Source organism: Trichomonas vaginalis, chromosome I (assembly GCF_026262505.1).
Source record: "Trichomonas vaginalis G3 chromosome I, whole genome shotgun sequence".
In the NCBI taxonomy this organism is placed as follows: domain Eukaryota; phylum Parabasalia; order Trichomonadida; family Trichomonadidae; genus Trichomonas; species Trichomonas vaginalis.
Window position 1 is genome coordinate 3,369,999 of NC_067203.1, and position 18,563 is coordinate 3,388,561.

Consider the following 18,563-nt stretch of genomic DNA (forward strand, 5'->3'; position numbering starts at 1 on the left):
CGAGGAAGAGATTCCATTCGAAAATCGCAAGAATTTGGCTCCTTGTTTGAAAGGTTATTATGTTCATAGACTTTTAGTAAATGCTGTAGCAATGTGGGCTTCACCTCGTTATGCTTGTTATATTTTCATGATGTTAGATGAACTATATAAAGCAGAACGTGAAGATATGGAAATGAAACTTCAAGCAAAAGATGAAGTCATTGAATCCAAAGACAAAAGCATACAGAAAAGAATACCACGTTCAGTACCAAAAGGAAAGGAAAAGAGTTATAGGTATATGATATATACTGAAGAGTTGGAGAAAGAAGAAGATAAAGATATGGTTATGTTGCATTTAGTCAGAAGAAACAACAAAAGCTTTTACGACTTAGCTAAAATATATAAATCTGATAGAAACTGGTTCTATCGTGAAAACTTACCGATTTCAATGACACCGAATGAGCAAATAAAGGAAATTGTCAAAAATACTCTTCCTCAAACACACTATGACATCAAAGGTTGCACAATACTTACATTCAAAGAAGACTTACCATTACTGAAGGAAAAGATAACAGAATATTTCGACAACTTCAAAGAGGAAGAATGAAAACTTACCGATTTCAATGAAAACATTAACTTTTTGACGAAGTGAAGATTTGCACTTTGTCAAAATTTAATGAAAACTTACCGATTTCAATGAAAAACATTAACTTTTTGACGAAGTGAAAGATTTGCACTTTGTCAAAATTTAATGAAAACTTACCGATTTCAATGAAAAACATTAACGTAAACATTAACGATAAAATTTATTTCTGGACTGTTGTCAAAATGTCATGTTGTCATCATTTTTAAAAGAAGTTAATTAACCTGGTAGCACATGGTGACGTGGTGACACTTTCAGTTATTCAAAAATATATTTTGCTTAAATAACTTCAGGGTCATTTCTTCAACCATTTTCACTTCCTTCGTCAATGTCAATAGAAGCTTCTTCAACCTTTGGTAAGAACTGTATGACATCTTTGTTCGTTATTGTCTTCAGAGATGAAGGATAATATTTCACATTTGTTTCACCCTTCTTATATCTTTCTGTTCGGAAAGATTCATAGCAATACTGAAGAAGTCAATGTTAGAGTTCTTTATGACAGTATAATGAGTATCTTTGACATTCACGAAGAAACTCTTTTGTTTCAAAACTACTGCTAACTCTTGTGAAGTATAACGTTTGCGGTCAATGACAATAGCTAATGGTCTGACATACTGACCGAACTTAGATTCTTTCACAAACTTCTTTGTAAAGATAACATTGACGTTTGAAGCACCATTGAACTCATTCTTGATGGCATTAGCGAGAGCATTGTATGAAAAGAACTTGCAATCTTGCATGTGTTTCATTAAAATAAAAATATTAAATTATTTTGAAAAATAACTTAAAAAAATCTAATCTAATTTTTTCAAAAATATTTTTTTTATTTCCTACTAAAGATGTATCGGAAGTTGTCTAAGTTAGAACACTCGGAAATAAAACAACTTCTTACAGAAGCTAACATAGATGTTGCAAAACATTACGCGACAAACAAAAAAGCACTCGCTGACTTCATTAAGACTATAATGGTGCAATAAGTTATGATAGAATTCATGAGTTCATAAAGCCGCAACGCGGCGAGGACGAAGTCCATGCAAGAGCATTTCCTTTAAATGACGTTGCTATTGACTTATATCATAGACGTTCAGTACCTCATGAAGTAAGAAGAGAAATGTTTGACATAACAAATGCAAACGTTGGTGAAACAAGAAGAAGAGACGACACACTGAAACAACAGAGAAGAGAGATGTTTAAAGAGCGCTATAGAACAAGTTCGCAAAGCTAACGATGTCATTCGTTCCATTGACGACAAACCAAAAGAAGGTGAGAGATGGTTAAAGAAAGATGAAGAGAATAGGAAGAGAAATGTGAAGTCAGGCAATAGACTCATTGACTTTAACATCGAAGCTTTAGATGAACCAAACAGAGACTACTTACACAAACATTTCGGTAAGGTTTTCATGAGACTCTTAGAGAAATTAAAATAAACTCACAACAGAGATGGATGGTATGTTATAAACTTGGTGGAAAGTATGAATGTTCTACGTTAAACCTCAATAATATTGGAACATTACTACATCAGCTCTTGAAGGAGAACTTTATATCAGAGATAGAAGCAAATGCGCAGGTATTGTTGAAATGCACTATGACTTCTTCTTGACAAACATAAAGAATCTTACCGAAATAAAGATGTATGATTTAACAGAATATGAAGGCTTAACGATGTCAGATGTAAAGAAAGGCAAACCAAAAAAGAGACCATATAGAGATAAAGCACACTGACAAATGACCAGAAAGCCATTTTGGAAGCTCTTAAGCAAACAGGAAACCCAGCACTTATAGAAAGCTTTTGGAAAGATAATGGTGAAAAGAAGTTTTATAAGAAGAGAAGCGGTCAGTTCTGGAAGTATCTTTGCACATTACCTATAAATCTTGAACGCTACCAAATCTTCAATGAACTGAACAAAAGAACTGCAGCAACACTTATGACAGAAGACAATTGTTTCGTTTATGCTTGCATTCAGGCTGGAGTAAATGAAGAAACTATTGACCACATGAGAGAAGTCATTCGTGTTAGAGACTTTCCTCAAAGTAAAGTACAAGAAATTTCTGACGCAACAGGTATAGCATTTAATGTTACCATTGGTTATTTCAATGACTCAAGACATAATGAAATAAAGAGAATATACCAAAAGAATGTGAAACTGTTAGAACTATTGACTTACTTCTTGTTGAAGACCACTACATGCTAAACGAAAGACTTCCAATGACAACATATTTCATTCGCAACTATAAGAAATCTTGAAGGAGTGTGGTGGAATGAACATTGAGAAACAGATGAAGATTTATACAAAGAGAGAAGATAAATATGTAGTTCATGATAGAACTACACCGCTATGGGATGTTATGAAAACATTTGGGAGTGCAAATATTTCGAACCTATTTCTTATGGAGAACTTTTCACATATACGACTGACTTATATAAACAGAACCTTGCACCATTTAAAGATTTGACATATGCTCCAAAGTATTGTGTACAACTGAAGAAGAAAGCCGAGTCAAAAGAAGTAAATAAAAATAAATGTAAGTTCATTCCTGAGCATGTTTTCTTTGCTGACTTTGAGTGTAGTACCGATGGCTTTCATAAAGCTTTTAACATCTGTTATGACAGTGAAGATGGTTCGGTGAGTGAAAGCATTTGGGGTCAGAACTGTGCAACAGAATTTTTGGAACGACTTCCTGACAAGAGTTTAATATATTTCCATAACCTCAGCTATGATATAAACTTCATCTTAAGACACATGACAGAAGTGAAAGGAACTCCCATCATTAAAGGTTCACGAACAATGCAAATAACTGGCTTATATAAAGGAAGGGCAATTATTATAAAAGACTCTTACAGTGTTATAAATAAGAAGCTTAAACTATTTCCTGCTATGTTTAACTTACAAACAGGACCGAAAGAAGTATTTCCATATAACTACTACAGCAGTACTTTGTTAGCAAATGACAACAGAACTGGTGTCATTTCTGAAGCATGTAAGTTTATCCAGGATGCAGATACATTTATGAAAAACATAGATTCCATCAAAGGTTGCAGAATAGATGAAAACCACTTCGACTTAGAAAAATATAGCACTTTTATTGCAAACAAGATGTAAGAATTTTAAGAGAAGGTTTTGTAAAGTTCCGCAATGACTTATTGAAAGAGTTTGATTTAAACGTTTATGACTACGTTAGTATTTGTTCAATTGCTAACAAATTATTTGAGAACAGAGTGTACTTCCCGAATGGAAATTTATATGACCTCTCAAATAAACCAAGAGAATTTATTTCGAGATGCATTCAAGGTGGAAGATGTATGTTGTCAGATAACATGAAACAAAAGAGCGAAAAAGAAACTCATTGCTGACTTCGACGCTGTTTCATTATATCCATCAGCTATAGCAAGACTTTATACTTTAGAAGGAATTCCAAAGGTTATGAAGGATGAGATGCTAAGCACAGAGTATCTCATGAGACATTTATTCGATGACGACCAAAAGGAACCCATTGGTGAAAAGTTTATGTCTGGCTTCTTTGTTCTCATTAAGATAACAGAGATTGGAATACATAGACACTTTCCTTTAATAGTTTGTGACCCTGAACTAAATCCAGAACTTAACGTTCCCAGAAGTTCAAACACTTGCTGTTTAATGTATGTTGACCATATAACATTACAAGACCTCATAAAATATCAAGGTGTCAAATGTGAAGTGTTGCAAGGATACTATTACGATGGAAACAGAGATATTAGAATAAGAGATGAAGTAAAGAAGTTGTTTGAGTTAAGGTTAAAGTATAAGAAAGAAGGAAATCCTTTGCAAGAAAATATAAAGCTCATTCTGAACAGTATTTATGGCAAAACTATTCTATCTCCTATTGAGTCAAAAATAACCATAGTAGATGACAAAGATGCTATAAGATATGCCATCAGAAACTACAACCATATAGTGAAGTTCGAAGGTTTGGATGGTTCAGATAAAACTATTTTCAAGCTAACGAAAAGCATTTGCAGACACTTTAACTTCTGTCCACTTGTGTGTAAATATTCTATCAATGTCGAAGAGAATAATGTGTGAAGTATTCTGTACTGCTGAAGACTTAGGAATGGACATCTTTTATAGCGATACGGACAGTATGCATCTCTACAATGAAGATATCCCTCGTTTAGCTGAAGAGTTTGAGAAACGTTATGGAAGAGTTCTCATTGGTAAAAACCTTGGTCAGTTTCATAGTGACTTCGCAGAAATAACACCTGGAAAACAAAGTTTAGCATACAAGTCAATATTTTGTGGAAAGAAGACCTACATAGACTTACTCACTAACGATTTAAATGAAGTTGCATTTCACTGCAGAATGAAAGGCGTGAAGCAAGATGTTATTGCTTTAACCGCTAATGAAATGTTTCCTGACTCTGTTCAGTGTTTCTATGATGAAGATAAAGGTTTAATGGTTCCGCAAGGAAAATTTGACAAAGACTCTGAGTTCAGTGTTATGAAGTTATATAAAGCACTTTATGACGGTCAAGAGATTGGATTTGACTTATGTAAGTCTTCTAGTCCTTGCTTTGCTGAAAAGTTTAACTTCTCAATAACGACTAAAACAAGCTTTATTCGTAAGCTGAAGTTCTGAGGTCATTTATTTTTGTCAGCAATGAGGTCATGAATGAGGTCATGAATGAGGTCATTTATTTTTGTCAGAAATGAGGTCATTCGTGATAAAAATAAAGCTAGCGTAGATTTTACAATACTGCGATGGTAGAGTTTAAGAGTTGTGCTTCAATGTAGAGACAGTCCTTATGGTCTGGAGGTAAGAACACTGGGCAGTTATGGTCATGAGTGGAGAACATGTCTATCCAAAACTCACGATTGAAGCCAGTTAATTTATAGTATTTAGGGTTAGGAAGTGGTGAAGTTCTTGTATGACCAATGAACTCATTTTCAACTCCCTTACTTAAGTTTGAATATAATATAGCTTGCTTTCTATCCCAAATGCCAGGTGTTACAATCTTTGAAAATTCATTTTTCCTCGGAAGCATTGCATCATAATTGAAAACATTCTTGAAATCATCACTTGGTTCAGAGATTTGAAATCTTATACGTAATGGATTTTCTTTCTCTTTAGCGACTTCATTGAATGGTGAATATACAACAAACTGACAGTCATGTGTTCCATCTTCATTTTCATTAAATTCATAATGAAAGTCTATAAGTTGTGGCTGACTACCTTCTTCTTTCAGTTGTGCAAAAAACTCACGTAAAGGCTGTAAAGTTTGTACTTCAATGTTGAACTTTTTCTCGAACATTTCATTAAATGAAATCATACATTCTTGTAAAGTTGTATCATCTTTAAAGTATTTGTATATGTGAATGTTTTGGGCGCTTAAAGACTGTTCGTCATTTTCTATCTCGACTTGAAGTATAAAGTCAACTTTCCTAAATGCACGTGTTATATACATAGATGTTATGCCAATGTACTTCTCTTCATTTATGTTCACAATCCAGTCTGTTGGAAACTTAAACGTTACTCTGTTCCCCTTTATTTTGACGTCAGGGTTTTCACTACTGAACGCAACAGATAAAGGTATTTGTCTATACATTTAATTCGGATAAAAATAAACCATTTACTCTTTCTTTGCTTCAGCTTCTTTAGCTTTTGCTTCAGCTTCTTCTCTAGCTTTCTTCGCCAGTAGTCTTGGGTTCTTTTGTCTTCCAGCAGCTAATGCAGCAAGTTGTTTTTCACTAAGTTTTCTCTTTGGTCTCTCTGGCTTTTGTTCTTGTTTTTGTTCCTTCAGTTCGGATAAAATTTGCTCACGAATTTCTTTCTTCAATGCTTCAACATCTATGACCCCTTGGGTCTTGTCCATATGACTTGTCTGAGTCATTTGACTGCAGATAAAAAAATAATTAAAACTTTAACCGATGTAAAATGAGCTTGTCAAAATCAGAGCGAGAGTCTATTATATTAAATGACGCAAGAGGAATACAACATCCTTTCTATTACGTAAGTCAGAGTAAAGATGGTAAAATATATGTAAGAAAAAGAAAGGTTCCATTAGCGAATGCAGAGAGCGACAACATTAAGGTGCATGGCCGAGGGTGAAGCCCATATAAAACCTTCTATTCAAACTGAAAAGTCAATAGAACCAGAAGAAAAGAAGCCAGATGTTCTTTCAATAACGAACCAAGAGCTTATTGCAAAGTTCGTGAATTTCATTGAAAAGCAAACCGAGTCAAAGAACCCTGACCCACCAGTAAAGAAGTGAGACAAAAGAGAATGTACAGTTCATTGAAAAATGTCAAGAAACAACTTCCACCACGAATGCCAAGAAGAGTGAGAATAATGAAGTAAATAGATATTTTTATCTGAAGTAAATACATGCAGAACGAACAGTTAAACGAATTTACTCCAGCAGAGCATATTCATCAGATTCGCTCATATTTCGATATCATAGACAATGCAGTTCAAATTGGTGACACTAATAGAAAATATTCTGACGCAAAGATTCCATCACAACCTGGAACTGCTAAAGATAAACATGGGTAACATTCAATCTCTCACCTCCTGGTGAAAATATGTTGGACCTTTACAATACATTCATTACGTATAAAATGGAAGGTCAATTTATTGTAGATAAAGAAATTGGTTCAGGTTCCAATAAAACAAACCCACCAGGATTTTGGATTGGTTTCGATGACGCTTTCTATGCAGTTGCTGGATATCAAATCCTTGCAAATGTCGTATCGTATATTCTCAAGACAACGCAAGAGAAGAAGCATATATAACTTCAAACTCACAAACTACCGAACAAATAAAGAAAGTAGATGTTTTTCTCAAAGACTCGACATGAAGATGTATGGAGTCATTTGGGAACATGCAGAACAGGACAAATTGTTAGTGGTCCAATTACAGCAGGAAAATCATTTGATTTTAAGCTTCGTTTAAGAATTCCTGTTAGAAAGTTTTTACCATTAGAAGCTATAAGATTTATTCCTGCATTTGCTGGTAACATTCAGCTTAAAGTAAAGTTCAGTAGCGACGCATTACATTGCACATCTATATCTGTAAATGATATCATTGCTTTCAATCCAACTCTTAAAGTTGCATTTGCTTCAGATTCAAATCCACCGACAAAATAAATTTGTTCCATGGAATGAACCATTCACTATGATAATGAAGGCAGTAGAAGCTAGTGGAACAGTTACTATTACAACTGTAACCCAGCAACTATTTCGAACAAAGATGGATTTTAATGAATGTTTCATTCATCCAAAGTCATTCTCTTTAGACCCTAACATTTATACAGAACTTGTAGAACATTATACAAACGAGGCTTTATGTTTTCCTGTTAAAGTTATGGATTGGATTCCTATGGACGGTTCATTCTCAAAGAATACAGATAGTTCAAGTGCAACATTTACAGCAGCTTATACGCCTATTAATGTTAAAAGTATTTGGGCACTATTTAGAAAGAAAGACAACTATTATGTTAATTTTGAGAACCCTAAGTTTAAATATCTTCAGCTTTCCATGGAGCTTATGGAAATATGCCTGCAGACCTGAAAAATCATATGACCTGTATTTTATGAAATGGTTGCGAACGCTTGCAATACAAACAATGATATGATAGGATTTAATGAAGATGTTATGAGGTCATTGGTGGATGATGGTAGTGTGGAACATAAATGGGATAGCTATGACAACACACATTTCTTATGTGGTTTTCCAACAGAAGTGGACTTTTGCTTCCAGCAAGGTCAAACATCTACTGCTCCAATAACATACAAATTGCCTGTTAAAGGACCTATTGAACTAGCAACTGAAAATGTACCAAAGCCACTTATTGGATTTATGAGGGATTGTTGCTTTGCCATTCAGGTGCGTGCTAATGGAATCCCAATAATAAGATTAGATGACTATAACTTAGCTACGGACGACAGTGAGGAATAAAGGATGAACGTTTATTTTAAAGCTTATAAATGAGTTCTTCATCAAGCTCTCGTGAACCTTCACCATCTATGAAACAAACTTTACCAAACGATTATGGAGCACCTATTAATATTTCTTACGAGCTGCACAATGGCAAAGAGCAGTCTCACCAAGTTAGGTGTTCCACCAGCTCCTGTCAAAAATAGCATTTGGTCAAGTCCTTATATAAGATATGGTCTCCCACTAGGTTTGCTAGCTACAGCAGGAGCAGTTATGATGTTGAAAAAGAAATAAAGCAAATGTTGTAAATAATACTGAAGTAGCTGAAGTTAAACAAACTCCAACACCTTCACAAGCAAAACCTTCAATGACTCCTGAACCTATGGAAGTACAAACTCCTGTTCAAAAGTCAACTCCTAAACCGACTCCAACATTTAAACCAGAACCTACTCCTCAAATAAATCGTAAAACTCCTGCGTTTCCTTACTGAAAAAATAACGTTATTTTTATTTAATATTAAAATTTTTATTTGATTGAAATGACAAATAAAGTCACTGAAGCAATGAAACAAAAGTTTTGGTAGAATACATTAAATCAGGAACTATTCCAGAAGGTTTTTACATTCATACTATGAAGGATGGTAGAGTTCAGTTTAGAAAGATAAAGCAACCATTAGATAGAGAAGGTATATTAAGGAAGATTAAACTTCATGAGGACAACATTGCTGAACTTAAGAAGAAGTTAGAAGAGTTGGAGAAAGGAAGAGAGTTATAAAGCAATGAATTCAACAAGGTGAAAAAAGAGGTGAGATCTCACCACTTCACCTAAATTTATTTTTGTGCTATGTTTTCATACGTGTGAGGGTGGTGATATCATTTATTTTTAAGTTTATTTTTTATTTTACTAAAAATTTTTATTTGGATGTTAATGACAGAACAAAAGCAACTCATTCGAATTCCACAGTATAACAAACATACATTTAAACATTTATTCTTCCTTCCTGAGCATAACATGTTCTTTCAAATACATCCGAGACCAGTTGACTTTTCATTGACTGTGTATAAAGATAGAAATAGTTATATCATTAAACCATACGATGACGAAGGTAAGTTATGTAAATTGTACGTTAAGAAGTTAGAGAAAGTTTATGGCTTCAAGTATGACTACAATAGGGTTAACACTGATGATGAAGATATTGAGGAAAATTTATGAGAACATTAGTGAAGTCGTTAGTGAGAACGATAGTGAGAACGTTTATTTTTACATTAGTGAGTTCGTTAGTGAAGTGGTTGGCGGCTTTGTAAATATTTAAGGTTAAGTTAGTTTTTGCGTTCATGTTGTAAAATATACGTTAACGGTTTTGTAAAGTGTCAAATTCACAAGTATTGGGTAAAGTGGAACGCAGTGCCACCATACCCAAGACTTGTATACTAACTCACAATGCTTTAAAAATCTTCTTTGGTTTTTCCTTTCTGGATCATCACGGATAGAATAAACTTCTTCTTTACAATATGGACAAACTTTATAGCCGGTGAGTGCTTCAACGTCTGTTATTCTGTCAGCGTGAAGTTTTCCACATGGACTCTGTGTTAATAAAATATTTACTGTTTCAAATTCTGGATCTATCATTATTGTTTCCACTAATGGAAAGTCTACCTTATTTATGTCCACGTCTTCTGGTTGAGGATCGCAATAATAGAAATCAATATTAACATTTAACATTCTCGCTAATCTCTCACTTTCTGATGAAATGTCAAACCCATCATATGCATCTATTGCTTCATTTAAATAGCTCCTACGAGTTTTAGGATTAACACCATCAGGAATGTTATAGAAGCGTTTAAATAACCTTCTACCTTCTGCTCTAATTTGATTATCATTCATTTTAGCTGTTCCGTTTTTGTTCATTTATGTAAGAATAAAAAATTAAAAAAATAAACTTTATTTTTCAAAGCCCATAAAATGAATTAAGAACACATAAATTTTTATCATCTGCGACGTGACGAATACATTTTAATTTACTCAAGAATGTGTACCCTGATACATTAAATCTAATTCCTGTCTTATTTAATTTCACAACTTTGAAAAGGAATGTATGAATAGCTATAAAATGATGAGAAGATGTTTTATGGGTTGCTTCCATTTTTTCTGAAATAAATGAATAAATATAATGCTTATATGTTTTCATATCTTTTATGTTCTTAATAACGAATGGTATAGACCTTTCCACTTCATCTTCCTTCGGTGCTGTTCTTTCATATGAAACATTATTGGTATCTTCAACAATGAAACCACAATCACATAAAATTTTATAGGTTCCAATGGTTTCTTTTGATATTTTATCTAATAAATCAAAAACTTTATCAACACCTGTGCATTTATTTAAATAATAATTTGTGTAAATATCATGATCTTCTTTCTTAAGGATACCCTTACATTGCGTAGTTAGAAAGAGAATATGATATTGTCATGATTGCTAAAGTTTTAGGCTCCAGAAATGAATATACATCAAACTGAAACAATTGATAAATTGAATGAACTTTTGAGAGGTTCTCAAATAAAAAAATTATCTAATTTTTTACAATATTACTATTATTTTATCCACATATGTATATATAGTAATTTGAGAAAACTTTTAGGAAAAAATAAGTTTAATAAAAATCTGAATTTTACTTGTTGTGGGATTGTTATTAATTGACACTCCAGACGTATTACTAATAGTTATGCGTATGCAATTAAAGTATTTCTGATGGACAAAATGTGAGATTTATATCAGATAATTCATTTCTACTATTAAGTTATTCATTTATGAGTTTGCACTTATTCGCACTAAATAAATAACTATTAAAAATTGTTTTAATTAATTGACACCATATAATAGAGTGAATTTTGTTTGATCAAACAACAATAGATGATAGATATAAAGCCAAGAAACTTGCTATTAATATGCTCTACTTGCTATTTCAATGTAAGTATGATATTTTCTAAATGTTTCGTTCAGATAACTTAGATATATTAGTCAAAATTTGAAATTTTAATAGCACATATATTAAAAATAATTATTATTCATAAAAGATTAATGAAATAGTAAAAAAAATCAATCAAATTATAAAAATACAACATTTAGAAGAATTCTTATTATCCTTCAAAAAGTCAGTATTTCTGCTGTAATTTTCTACAACATTGTAGTTATTGCACTTTGTCTATGGATTTGTATATATGTTATATATAAATTATATATCTAAACTGCCCATAAGTGCAATTTTTATATAAATTGTTTATTTCTTTAACAATTTCATATGAAATATGCTTTTTTAAGCGTATCAAAGCTGTGTTCTTAATGTGCATGGATATATCAAGAAAAATGTCGAAAAAAAATGTGAATTCACAAATTCACTGAATTTTCACCGTTTTTTGAATTTTGCTACAGCACTAATATTAAATAATACTAAAATCTTCTGTCTTTGTAAAAGAATAAATTCTGACAAAAAGTGCTCGTTTAAATTTAATGATCATCTGTATGACTAAGTGGTAAAAAGTGTTTATGACCAAAAAAGGGTTACATGCTTAGTCTATTTTTCTGACAGGATACTCTAGATTTACATGATCTCTATTTCATATCTCCGTTTTTAGATTCTTCGACAGATTTTATGATAGAAAACCAAGATTAACAAATTTCCGGCATGTTAATGAAGAAATCTGCAGCTACCCTCAATATTATTTCAATAATCAGTATCGTTTCTCTTACAATTTATTTTTTTCTCAATAATTTAACAAGAAATAACAATACACACTTGGTTTTACGTATAAAAGCTAAGTGTCGAACTTAATCAACTTTACTTACTTAGCAAATGAATATTTTTGTGGTTGCGAGTTCTGAATGCTGAAGTTTTAGATTTCTCTATAAATGATATCATTGCACTTACAATGTTGTTCCAGCCTATCGCATAAATCATAGAAAATCCAAAAAAAAAATAATATAAAGAAAATTCATGTCATGAAGTTCAAAAAATACCGTGTAACATTAAAATTTGTTATGCATAATACATTTTAGCTATTATTGATTTTTTTTAATTTTCGAGAAATTGAATGGTGAGTCCGATAGAGAAATTTTTAAAAATCCTAGTGCCTCATAGAAGTAATTTCCCTCGTCTCCCATACTTCCAAATGTATGCATATGACATAAACTTTTATGCATTACACAAGTGGCCAATAATATCTATAGAGTAAAAAATTAGAAATTTAATTTTTTTATATGATAGTTATATTTCAGATTTGCGAGCGTAACTTTTTTCTCCATGGCATACTTGTTTTAAGAGCAAATGATCAAAATCGTCCTTCAATTATTGAAGGAGCTGATATCTTTTGAAAATTGAATTGAAAGGGTATTCACTTTTCAAATTTCCTCTCAATTTTGGAAACATATCAACTCTATGAATTAACAATTATGTGCCTTCACAGTTTATCAGTCATATAAGGTGCTTATAAAGAAAAAAGTTACGCTCGCAAAATATGTTTTTATATAGATTTCACATAAAATAATTATGTAATTTCTAAAAAGAATATTTTTGTTCTTGAATATTAAAGTGTATTGTAGTTTAAAAAGTTTTAAATATGTTGCTAAAATTTCAGGTTTATAGCTCATGTCTAGCATGACTTCTTCGTATGCGCAAAAAATCTGACACGTAAGGGTATCCTTAATCGTATTAGTTGCATACGTCACGTTTTTAAGAGCTTTTTTGAATTTTTCGGAATCTAAAGGTGGTGAAAGTAGGATACAGGGGTATTTTTCATTATCAATAAATTGTAACTTATGTTTACGAATAAATTTAGTACCTTCTTCTGAAAGTGTTTCATCTATTTCACCATCTAATAAATTTTGTGTTGATTCTGAGACATAATTTTTATATCTTTCTTCATGTGATTTCTGAACTTCTGATTCTGAAGCTGGGATATTCATTAAACCCTCTACTTCATTTTCATTATATTTTTCAACTTCTCTTAATTCCTTAATTTTTTCATCTATTTCATCTCTTATTTTTTCCAGTCTTTCAATTTCAATTTCATCATATTCATCATCATCTTTTATCCGTTCTTCATAATATTCAGGGAAAACATCAGGTTCTTTTGGTTTTTCTTCTTTTTCAGATGTGGGATATAAGAAATTTATAACATCATTTTTATTCATTTTTCCATCATAATCAAATTCATTTAAGAACTCGGCAAATTTTTGACAATTTCTTAAATAATATTTATCAACTTCATAACCCGCCTCCTCTAATATATCCTTTATTTCCTCATTTGTGAATCTCATTTTTTTAACATCGTTAGTTTTGACGCTCATTTCATACGAATTAAAAATAAATTATTCAAATAATTAATTTCATAAATTCATTTAATCATTAGTTTCTAATTTCTTTTCTTTTTCTCGTTTATGTGGTCTTTGATTATGACTCCATTGAAGTTTAACCCATTCAGGATTTAAACAATGTTTAATTAATCGTGGAATATCTGACATCATCTATATATAGGAGAAAGGGACAGACTAGCCCATTGTCACTTTTTAATTTAGCAAATGAACGCTTATGGAGTGGAGTTTTTGGGTAAATCTGATTTGCTTATAAATGAAATAAAATCAAAAGAAACCATATTGGCATTATATTATGCAAAAATAAATGATCTTACTTAGTACTTTTAAAGTTAATTTCAGAAAAAATTTGACACAATGGTATCCGGCACATACAAGTGGTGTACAACCAAAATATAAGTTAGTTTAAACATATATTGCTATATCTCATGATCTTACTTAGTACTTTTAAAGTTAATTTCAGAAAAAATTTGACACAATGGTATCCGGCACATACAAGTGAGTTAGTATACAAGTCTCGTGTACTGTGGCACTGCGCGCCTCTGTACACAACTTAGCTGTTTTGACACTTTACAAAACCGTTAACGTATATTTTACAACACAAACGACAACACTAACTTAACATTAAATATTTACAAAGCCGCCAACCACTTCACTTCACTAACGTTTTCACAAACGACTTCATTAATGTAAAAATAAACGTTCTCACTTACAAAAGTATTGCAACTCCTCCCATTGCTGTGCTTCACATAACAGCTCATAATCTTCTGACTCACTTTCTTCTTCATATAGGTCAAAATCACTGTCAAAATAAATGTTAGTAAGTTTTGACAAAGCTAATGAAACACGTTTACCGTTTGTATCGTATGCTTGTATAAACTTTCCATTCTTCATTCCTTCATAAACGCTCAAACTAACTTTACCCTTTCTCCCTCGTATCTGATAGAATGTATTTTCACGAGGAACGAAGAACAAATTCTTGAACTCATGACCGTTGTAGTTTGTTATCTCAATAGTTTTCGTCATTTATATAAAAATAAAATAAAAAATAAACTTTAAAAATTAATGATATCACCACCCTCACACGTATGAAAACATAGCGCAAAAATAAATTTAGGTGAAGTGGTGAGATGTCACCTGTTTTTTCACCTCTTTTTTCACCCGTTGAATTCATTACTTTATAACTCTCTTCCTTTCTCCAACTCTTCTAACTTCTTCCTAAGTTCAGCAATGTTGTCCTCATGAAGTTTAATCTTCCTTAATATACCTTCTTTATCTAATGGTTGCTTTATCTTTCTAAACTGAACTCTACCATCCTTCATAGTATGAACGTAAAAACCTTCTGGAATAGTTCCTGATTTAATGTATTCTACCAAAAACTTTTGTTTCATTGCTTCAGTGACTTTAGTCGTCATTTCAATCAAATAAAAATGTTCAAATAAAATAAAAATAACGTTATTTTTTCAGTAAGGAAACGCAGGAGTTTTACGATTTATTTGAGGAGTAGGTTCTGGTTTAAATGTTGGAGTCGGTTTAGGAGTTGACTTTTGAACAGGAGTTTGTACTTTCATAGGTTCAGGAGTCATTGAAGGTGTTGTTTGTGATGGTGTCGGAGTTTGTTCAAATTCAGCTACTTCAGTATTATTTATAACATTTGCTTTATTTCTTTTCAACATCATAACTGCTCCTGCTGTAGCTAGCAAACCTAGTGGGAGACCATATCTTATATAAGGACTTGACCAAATGCTATTTTTGACAGGAGCTGGTGGAACACCTAACCTTGGTGAGACTGCTCTTTGCCATTGTGCAGCTCGTAAGAAATATTCAATAGGTGCTCCATAATCGTTTGGTAAAGTTTGTTTCATAGATGGTGAAGGTTCACGAGAGCTTGATGAAGAACTCATTTATAAGCTTTAAAAATAAACGTTCATCCTTTATTCCTCACTGTCGTCCGTGCTAAGTTATAGTCATCTAATCTTATTATTGGGATTCCATTAGCACGCACCTGAATGGCAAAGCAACAATCCCTCATAAATCCAATAAGTGGCTTTGGTACATTTTCAGTTGCTAGTTCAATAGGTCCTTTAACAGACAATTTGTATGTTATTGGAGCAGTAGATGTTTGACCTTGCTGGAAGCAAAAGTCCACTTCTGTTGGAAAACCACATAAGAAATGTGTGTTGTCATAGCTATCCCATTTATGTTCCACACTACCATCATCCACCAATGACCTCATAACATCTTCATTAAATCCTATCATATCATTGTTTGTATTGCAAGCGTTCGCAACCATTTCATAAAATACAGGTCCATATGATTTTTCGGGTTCTGCAGGCATATTTCCATAAGCTCCCATGGAAAGCTGAAGATATTTAAACTTAGGGTTCTCAAAATTAACATAATAGTTGTCTTTCTTTCTAAATAGTGCCCAAATACTTTTAACATTAATAGGCGTATAAGCTGCTGTAAATGTTGCACTTGAACTATCTGTATTCTTTGAGAATGAACCGTCCATAGGAATCCAATCCATAACTTTAACAGGAAAACATAAAGCCTCGTTTGTATAATGTTCTACAAGTTCTGTATAAATGTTAGGGTCTAAAGAGAATGACTTTGGATGAATGAAACATTCATTAAAATCCATCTTTGTTCGAAATAGTTGCTGGGTTACAGTTGTAATAGTAACTGTTCCACTAGCTTCTACTGCCTTCGTTATCATAGTGAATGGTTCATTCCATGGAACAAATTTATTTGTCGGTGGATTTGAATCTGAAGCAAATGCAACTTTAAGAGTTGGATTGAAAGCAATGATATCATTTACAGATATAGATGTGCATTGTAAGGCGTCGCTACTGAACTTTACTTTAAGCTGAATGTTTCCTGCAAAAGCTGGAATAAATCGAATAGCTTCTAATGGAAGGAATCTTCTAACAGGAATTCTTAAACGAAGCTTAAAATCAAATGATTTTCCTGCTGTAATTGGACCACTAACAATTTGTCCTGTTCTGCATGTTCCCGAATGACTCCATACATCTTCATGTCGAGTCTTTGAGAAAACATCTACTTTCTTTATTTGTTCGGTAGTTTGTGAGTTTGAAGTTATATATGCTTCTTCTCTTGCGTTGTCTTGAGAATATACGATACGACCATTTGCAAGGATTTGATATCCAGCAACTGCATAGAAAGCGTCATCGAAACCAATCCAAAATCCTGGTGGGTTTGTTTTATTGGAACCTGAACCAATTTCTTTATCTACAATAAATTGACCTTCCATTTTATACGTAATGAATGTATTGTAAAGGTCCAACATATTTTCACCAGGAGGTGAGAGATTGAATGTTACCCATGTGTTATCTTTAGCAGTTCCAGGTTGTGATGGAATCTTTGCGTCAGAATATTTTCTATTAGTGTCACCAATTTGAACTGCATTGTCTATGATATCGAAATATGAGCGAATCTGATGAATATGCTCTGCTGGAGTAAATTCGTTTAGCTCTGTTCGTTCTGCATGTATTTACTTCAGATAAAAATATCTATTTACTTCATTATTCTCACTCTTCTTCTTGGTATTCGTGGTGGAAGTTGTTTCTTGACATTTTCAATGAACTGTACATTCTCTTTTGTCTCAACTTCTTTCACTGGCGGGTCAGGGTTCTTTGACTCGGTTTGTTTTTCAATGAAATTCACGAACTTTGCAATAAGCTCTTGGTTCGTTATTGAAAGAACATCTGGCTTCTTTTCTTCTTGTTCTATTGACTTTTCAGTTTGAACAGAAGGTTTTATATGGGCTTCGTGGGCTTCGCCTTGCCATGCACCTTAATGTTGTCGCTCTCTGCATTCGCTAATGGACCTTTCTTTTTCTTACGTATATTTTACCATCTTTACTCTGACTTACATAATAGAAAGGATGTTGTATTCCTCTGGCGTCATTTAATATAATAGACTCTCGCTCTGATTTTGACAAGCTCATTTTACATCGGTTAAAGTTTTAATTTTAGTTTTTTATCTGCAAGTCAAATGACTCAGACAAGCCCTACGGACAAGACCCAAGGTGTCATAGATGTTGAAGCATTGAAGAAAGAAATTCGTGAGCAAATTTTATCCGAACTGAAGGAACAAAAACAAGAACAAAAGCCAGAGAGACCAAAGAGAAAACTTAGTGAAAAACAACTAGCTGCATTAGCTGCTGGAAGAAGAAGAACCCACGTTTGCTGGCAAAAAAAGCTAGAGAAGAAGCAAAAGCAAAGGAAGCAAAAGCAAAGAAGCTGAAGCAAAGAAAGAGTAAATGGTTTATTTTTATCCGAACTAAATGTATAGACAAATACCTTTATCTGTTGCGTTCAGTAGTGAAAACCCTGACGTCAAAATAAAGGGAACAGAGTAACGTTTAAGTTTCCAACAGACTGGATTGTGAACATAAATGAAGAGAAGTACATTGGCATAACATCTATGTATATAACACGTGCTTTCAGAAAGGTTGACTTTATACTTCAAGTCGAGATAGAAAATGACGAACAGTCTTTAAGCGCCCAAAACATTCACATATACAAATACTTTAAAGACGATACAACATTGTTGCAATGTATGATTTCATTTAATGAGATGTTCGAGAAAAAGTTCAACATTGAAGTACAAACTTTACAGCCTTTACGTGAGTTTCTT

The 18,563-nt window shown here is 32.7% G+C and overlaps 5 protein-coding genes and 5 pseudogenes across 10 annotated transcripts, besides 4 other annotated features; 4 read left to right on the forward strand and 6 right to left on the reverse strand.

The window, feature by feature from the left end:
- Positions 1-9,969: part of a mobile genetic element that runs on past the window's edge.
- Positions 128-586, forward strand: TVAGG3_0921780 (uncharacterized protein; the record flags this gene model as incomplete). The annotated part of the gene is made up of 1 exon (XM_051252270.1): positions 128-586. One exon carries the CDS (start codon positions 128-130, stop codon positions 584-586), a length of 459 nt encoding a protein of 152 aa, XP_051077844.1.
- TVAGG3_0921790 lies at positions 926-1,371 on the reverse strand (annotated as a pseudogene). The gene has a single exon. A coding segment is annotated over exon 1 (446 nt).
- TVAGG3_0921800 lies at positions 1,462-2,049 on the forward strand (annotated as a pseudogene). The gene has a single exon. A coding segment is annotated over exon 1 (588 nt).
- Positions 2,940-4,342, forward strand: TVAGG3_0921810 (annotated as a pseudogene). The gene has a single exon. A coding segment is annotated over exon 1 (1,403 nt).
- Positions 5,346-5,855, reverse strand: TVAGG3_0921820 (uncharacterized protein; the record flags this gene model as incomplete). The annotated part of the gene is made up of 1 exon (XM_051252271.1): positions 5,346-5,855. A coding segment is annotated over one exon (510 nt), but the record flags the coding sequence as incomplete, so codon positions are not given.
- On the reverse strand, positions 6,228-6,488 carry TVAGG3_0921830 (uncharacterized protein; the record flags this gene model as incomplete). The annotated part of the gene is made up of 1 exon (XM_051252272.1): positions 6,228-6,488. The coding sequence occupies one exon, from the start codon at positions 6,486-6,488 to the stop codon at positions 6,228-6,230; it is 261 nt and encodes an 86-aa protein (XP_051077846.1).
- On the forward strand, positions 8,699-9,023 carry TVAGG3_0921840 (annotated as a pseudogene). Its single transcript has one exon. A coding segment is annotated over exon 1 (325 nt).
- A 3,469-nt stretch (positions 9,970-13,438) lies between the features above and the next one.
- Positions 13,439-13,969: a mobile genetic element.
- A 95-nt stretch (positions 13,970-14,064) lies between these two features.
- Positions 14,065-14,402: a mobile genetic element.
- Positions 14,403-18,563: part of a mobile genetic element that runs on past the window's edge.
- Positions 15,365-15,661, reverse strand: TVAGG3_0921880 (kinase C-related family; the record flags this gene model as incomplete). The annotated part of the gene is made up of 1 exon (XM_051252273.1): positions 15,365-15,661. A coding segment is annotated over one exon (297 nt), but the record flags the coding sequence as incomplete, so codon positions are not given.
- On the reverse strand, positions 15,907-17,175 carry TVAGG3_0921890 (uncharacterized protein; the record flags this gene model as incomplete). Its single annotated transcript, XM_051252274.1, has 1 exon — positions 15,907-17,175. A coding segment is annotated over one exon (1,269 nt), but the record flags the coding sequence as incomplete, so codon positions are not given.
- On the reverse strand, positions 17,439-17,871 carry TVAGG3_0921900 (annotated as a pseudogene). Its single transcript has one exon. A coding segment is annotated over exon 1 (433 nt).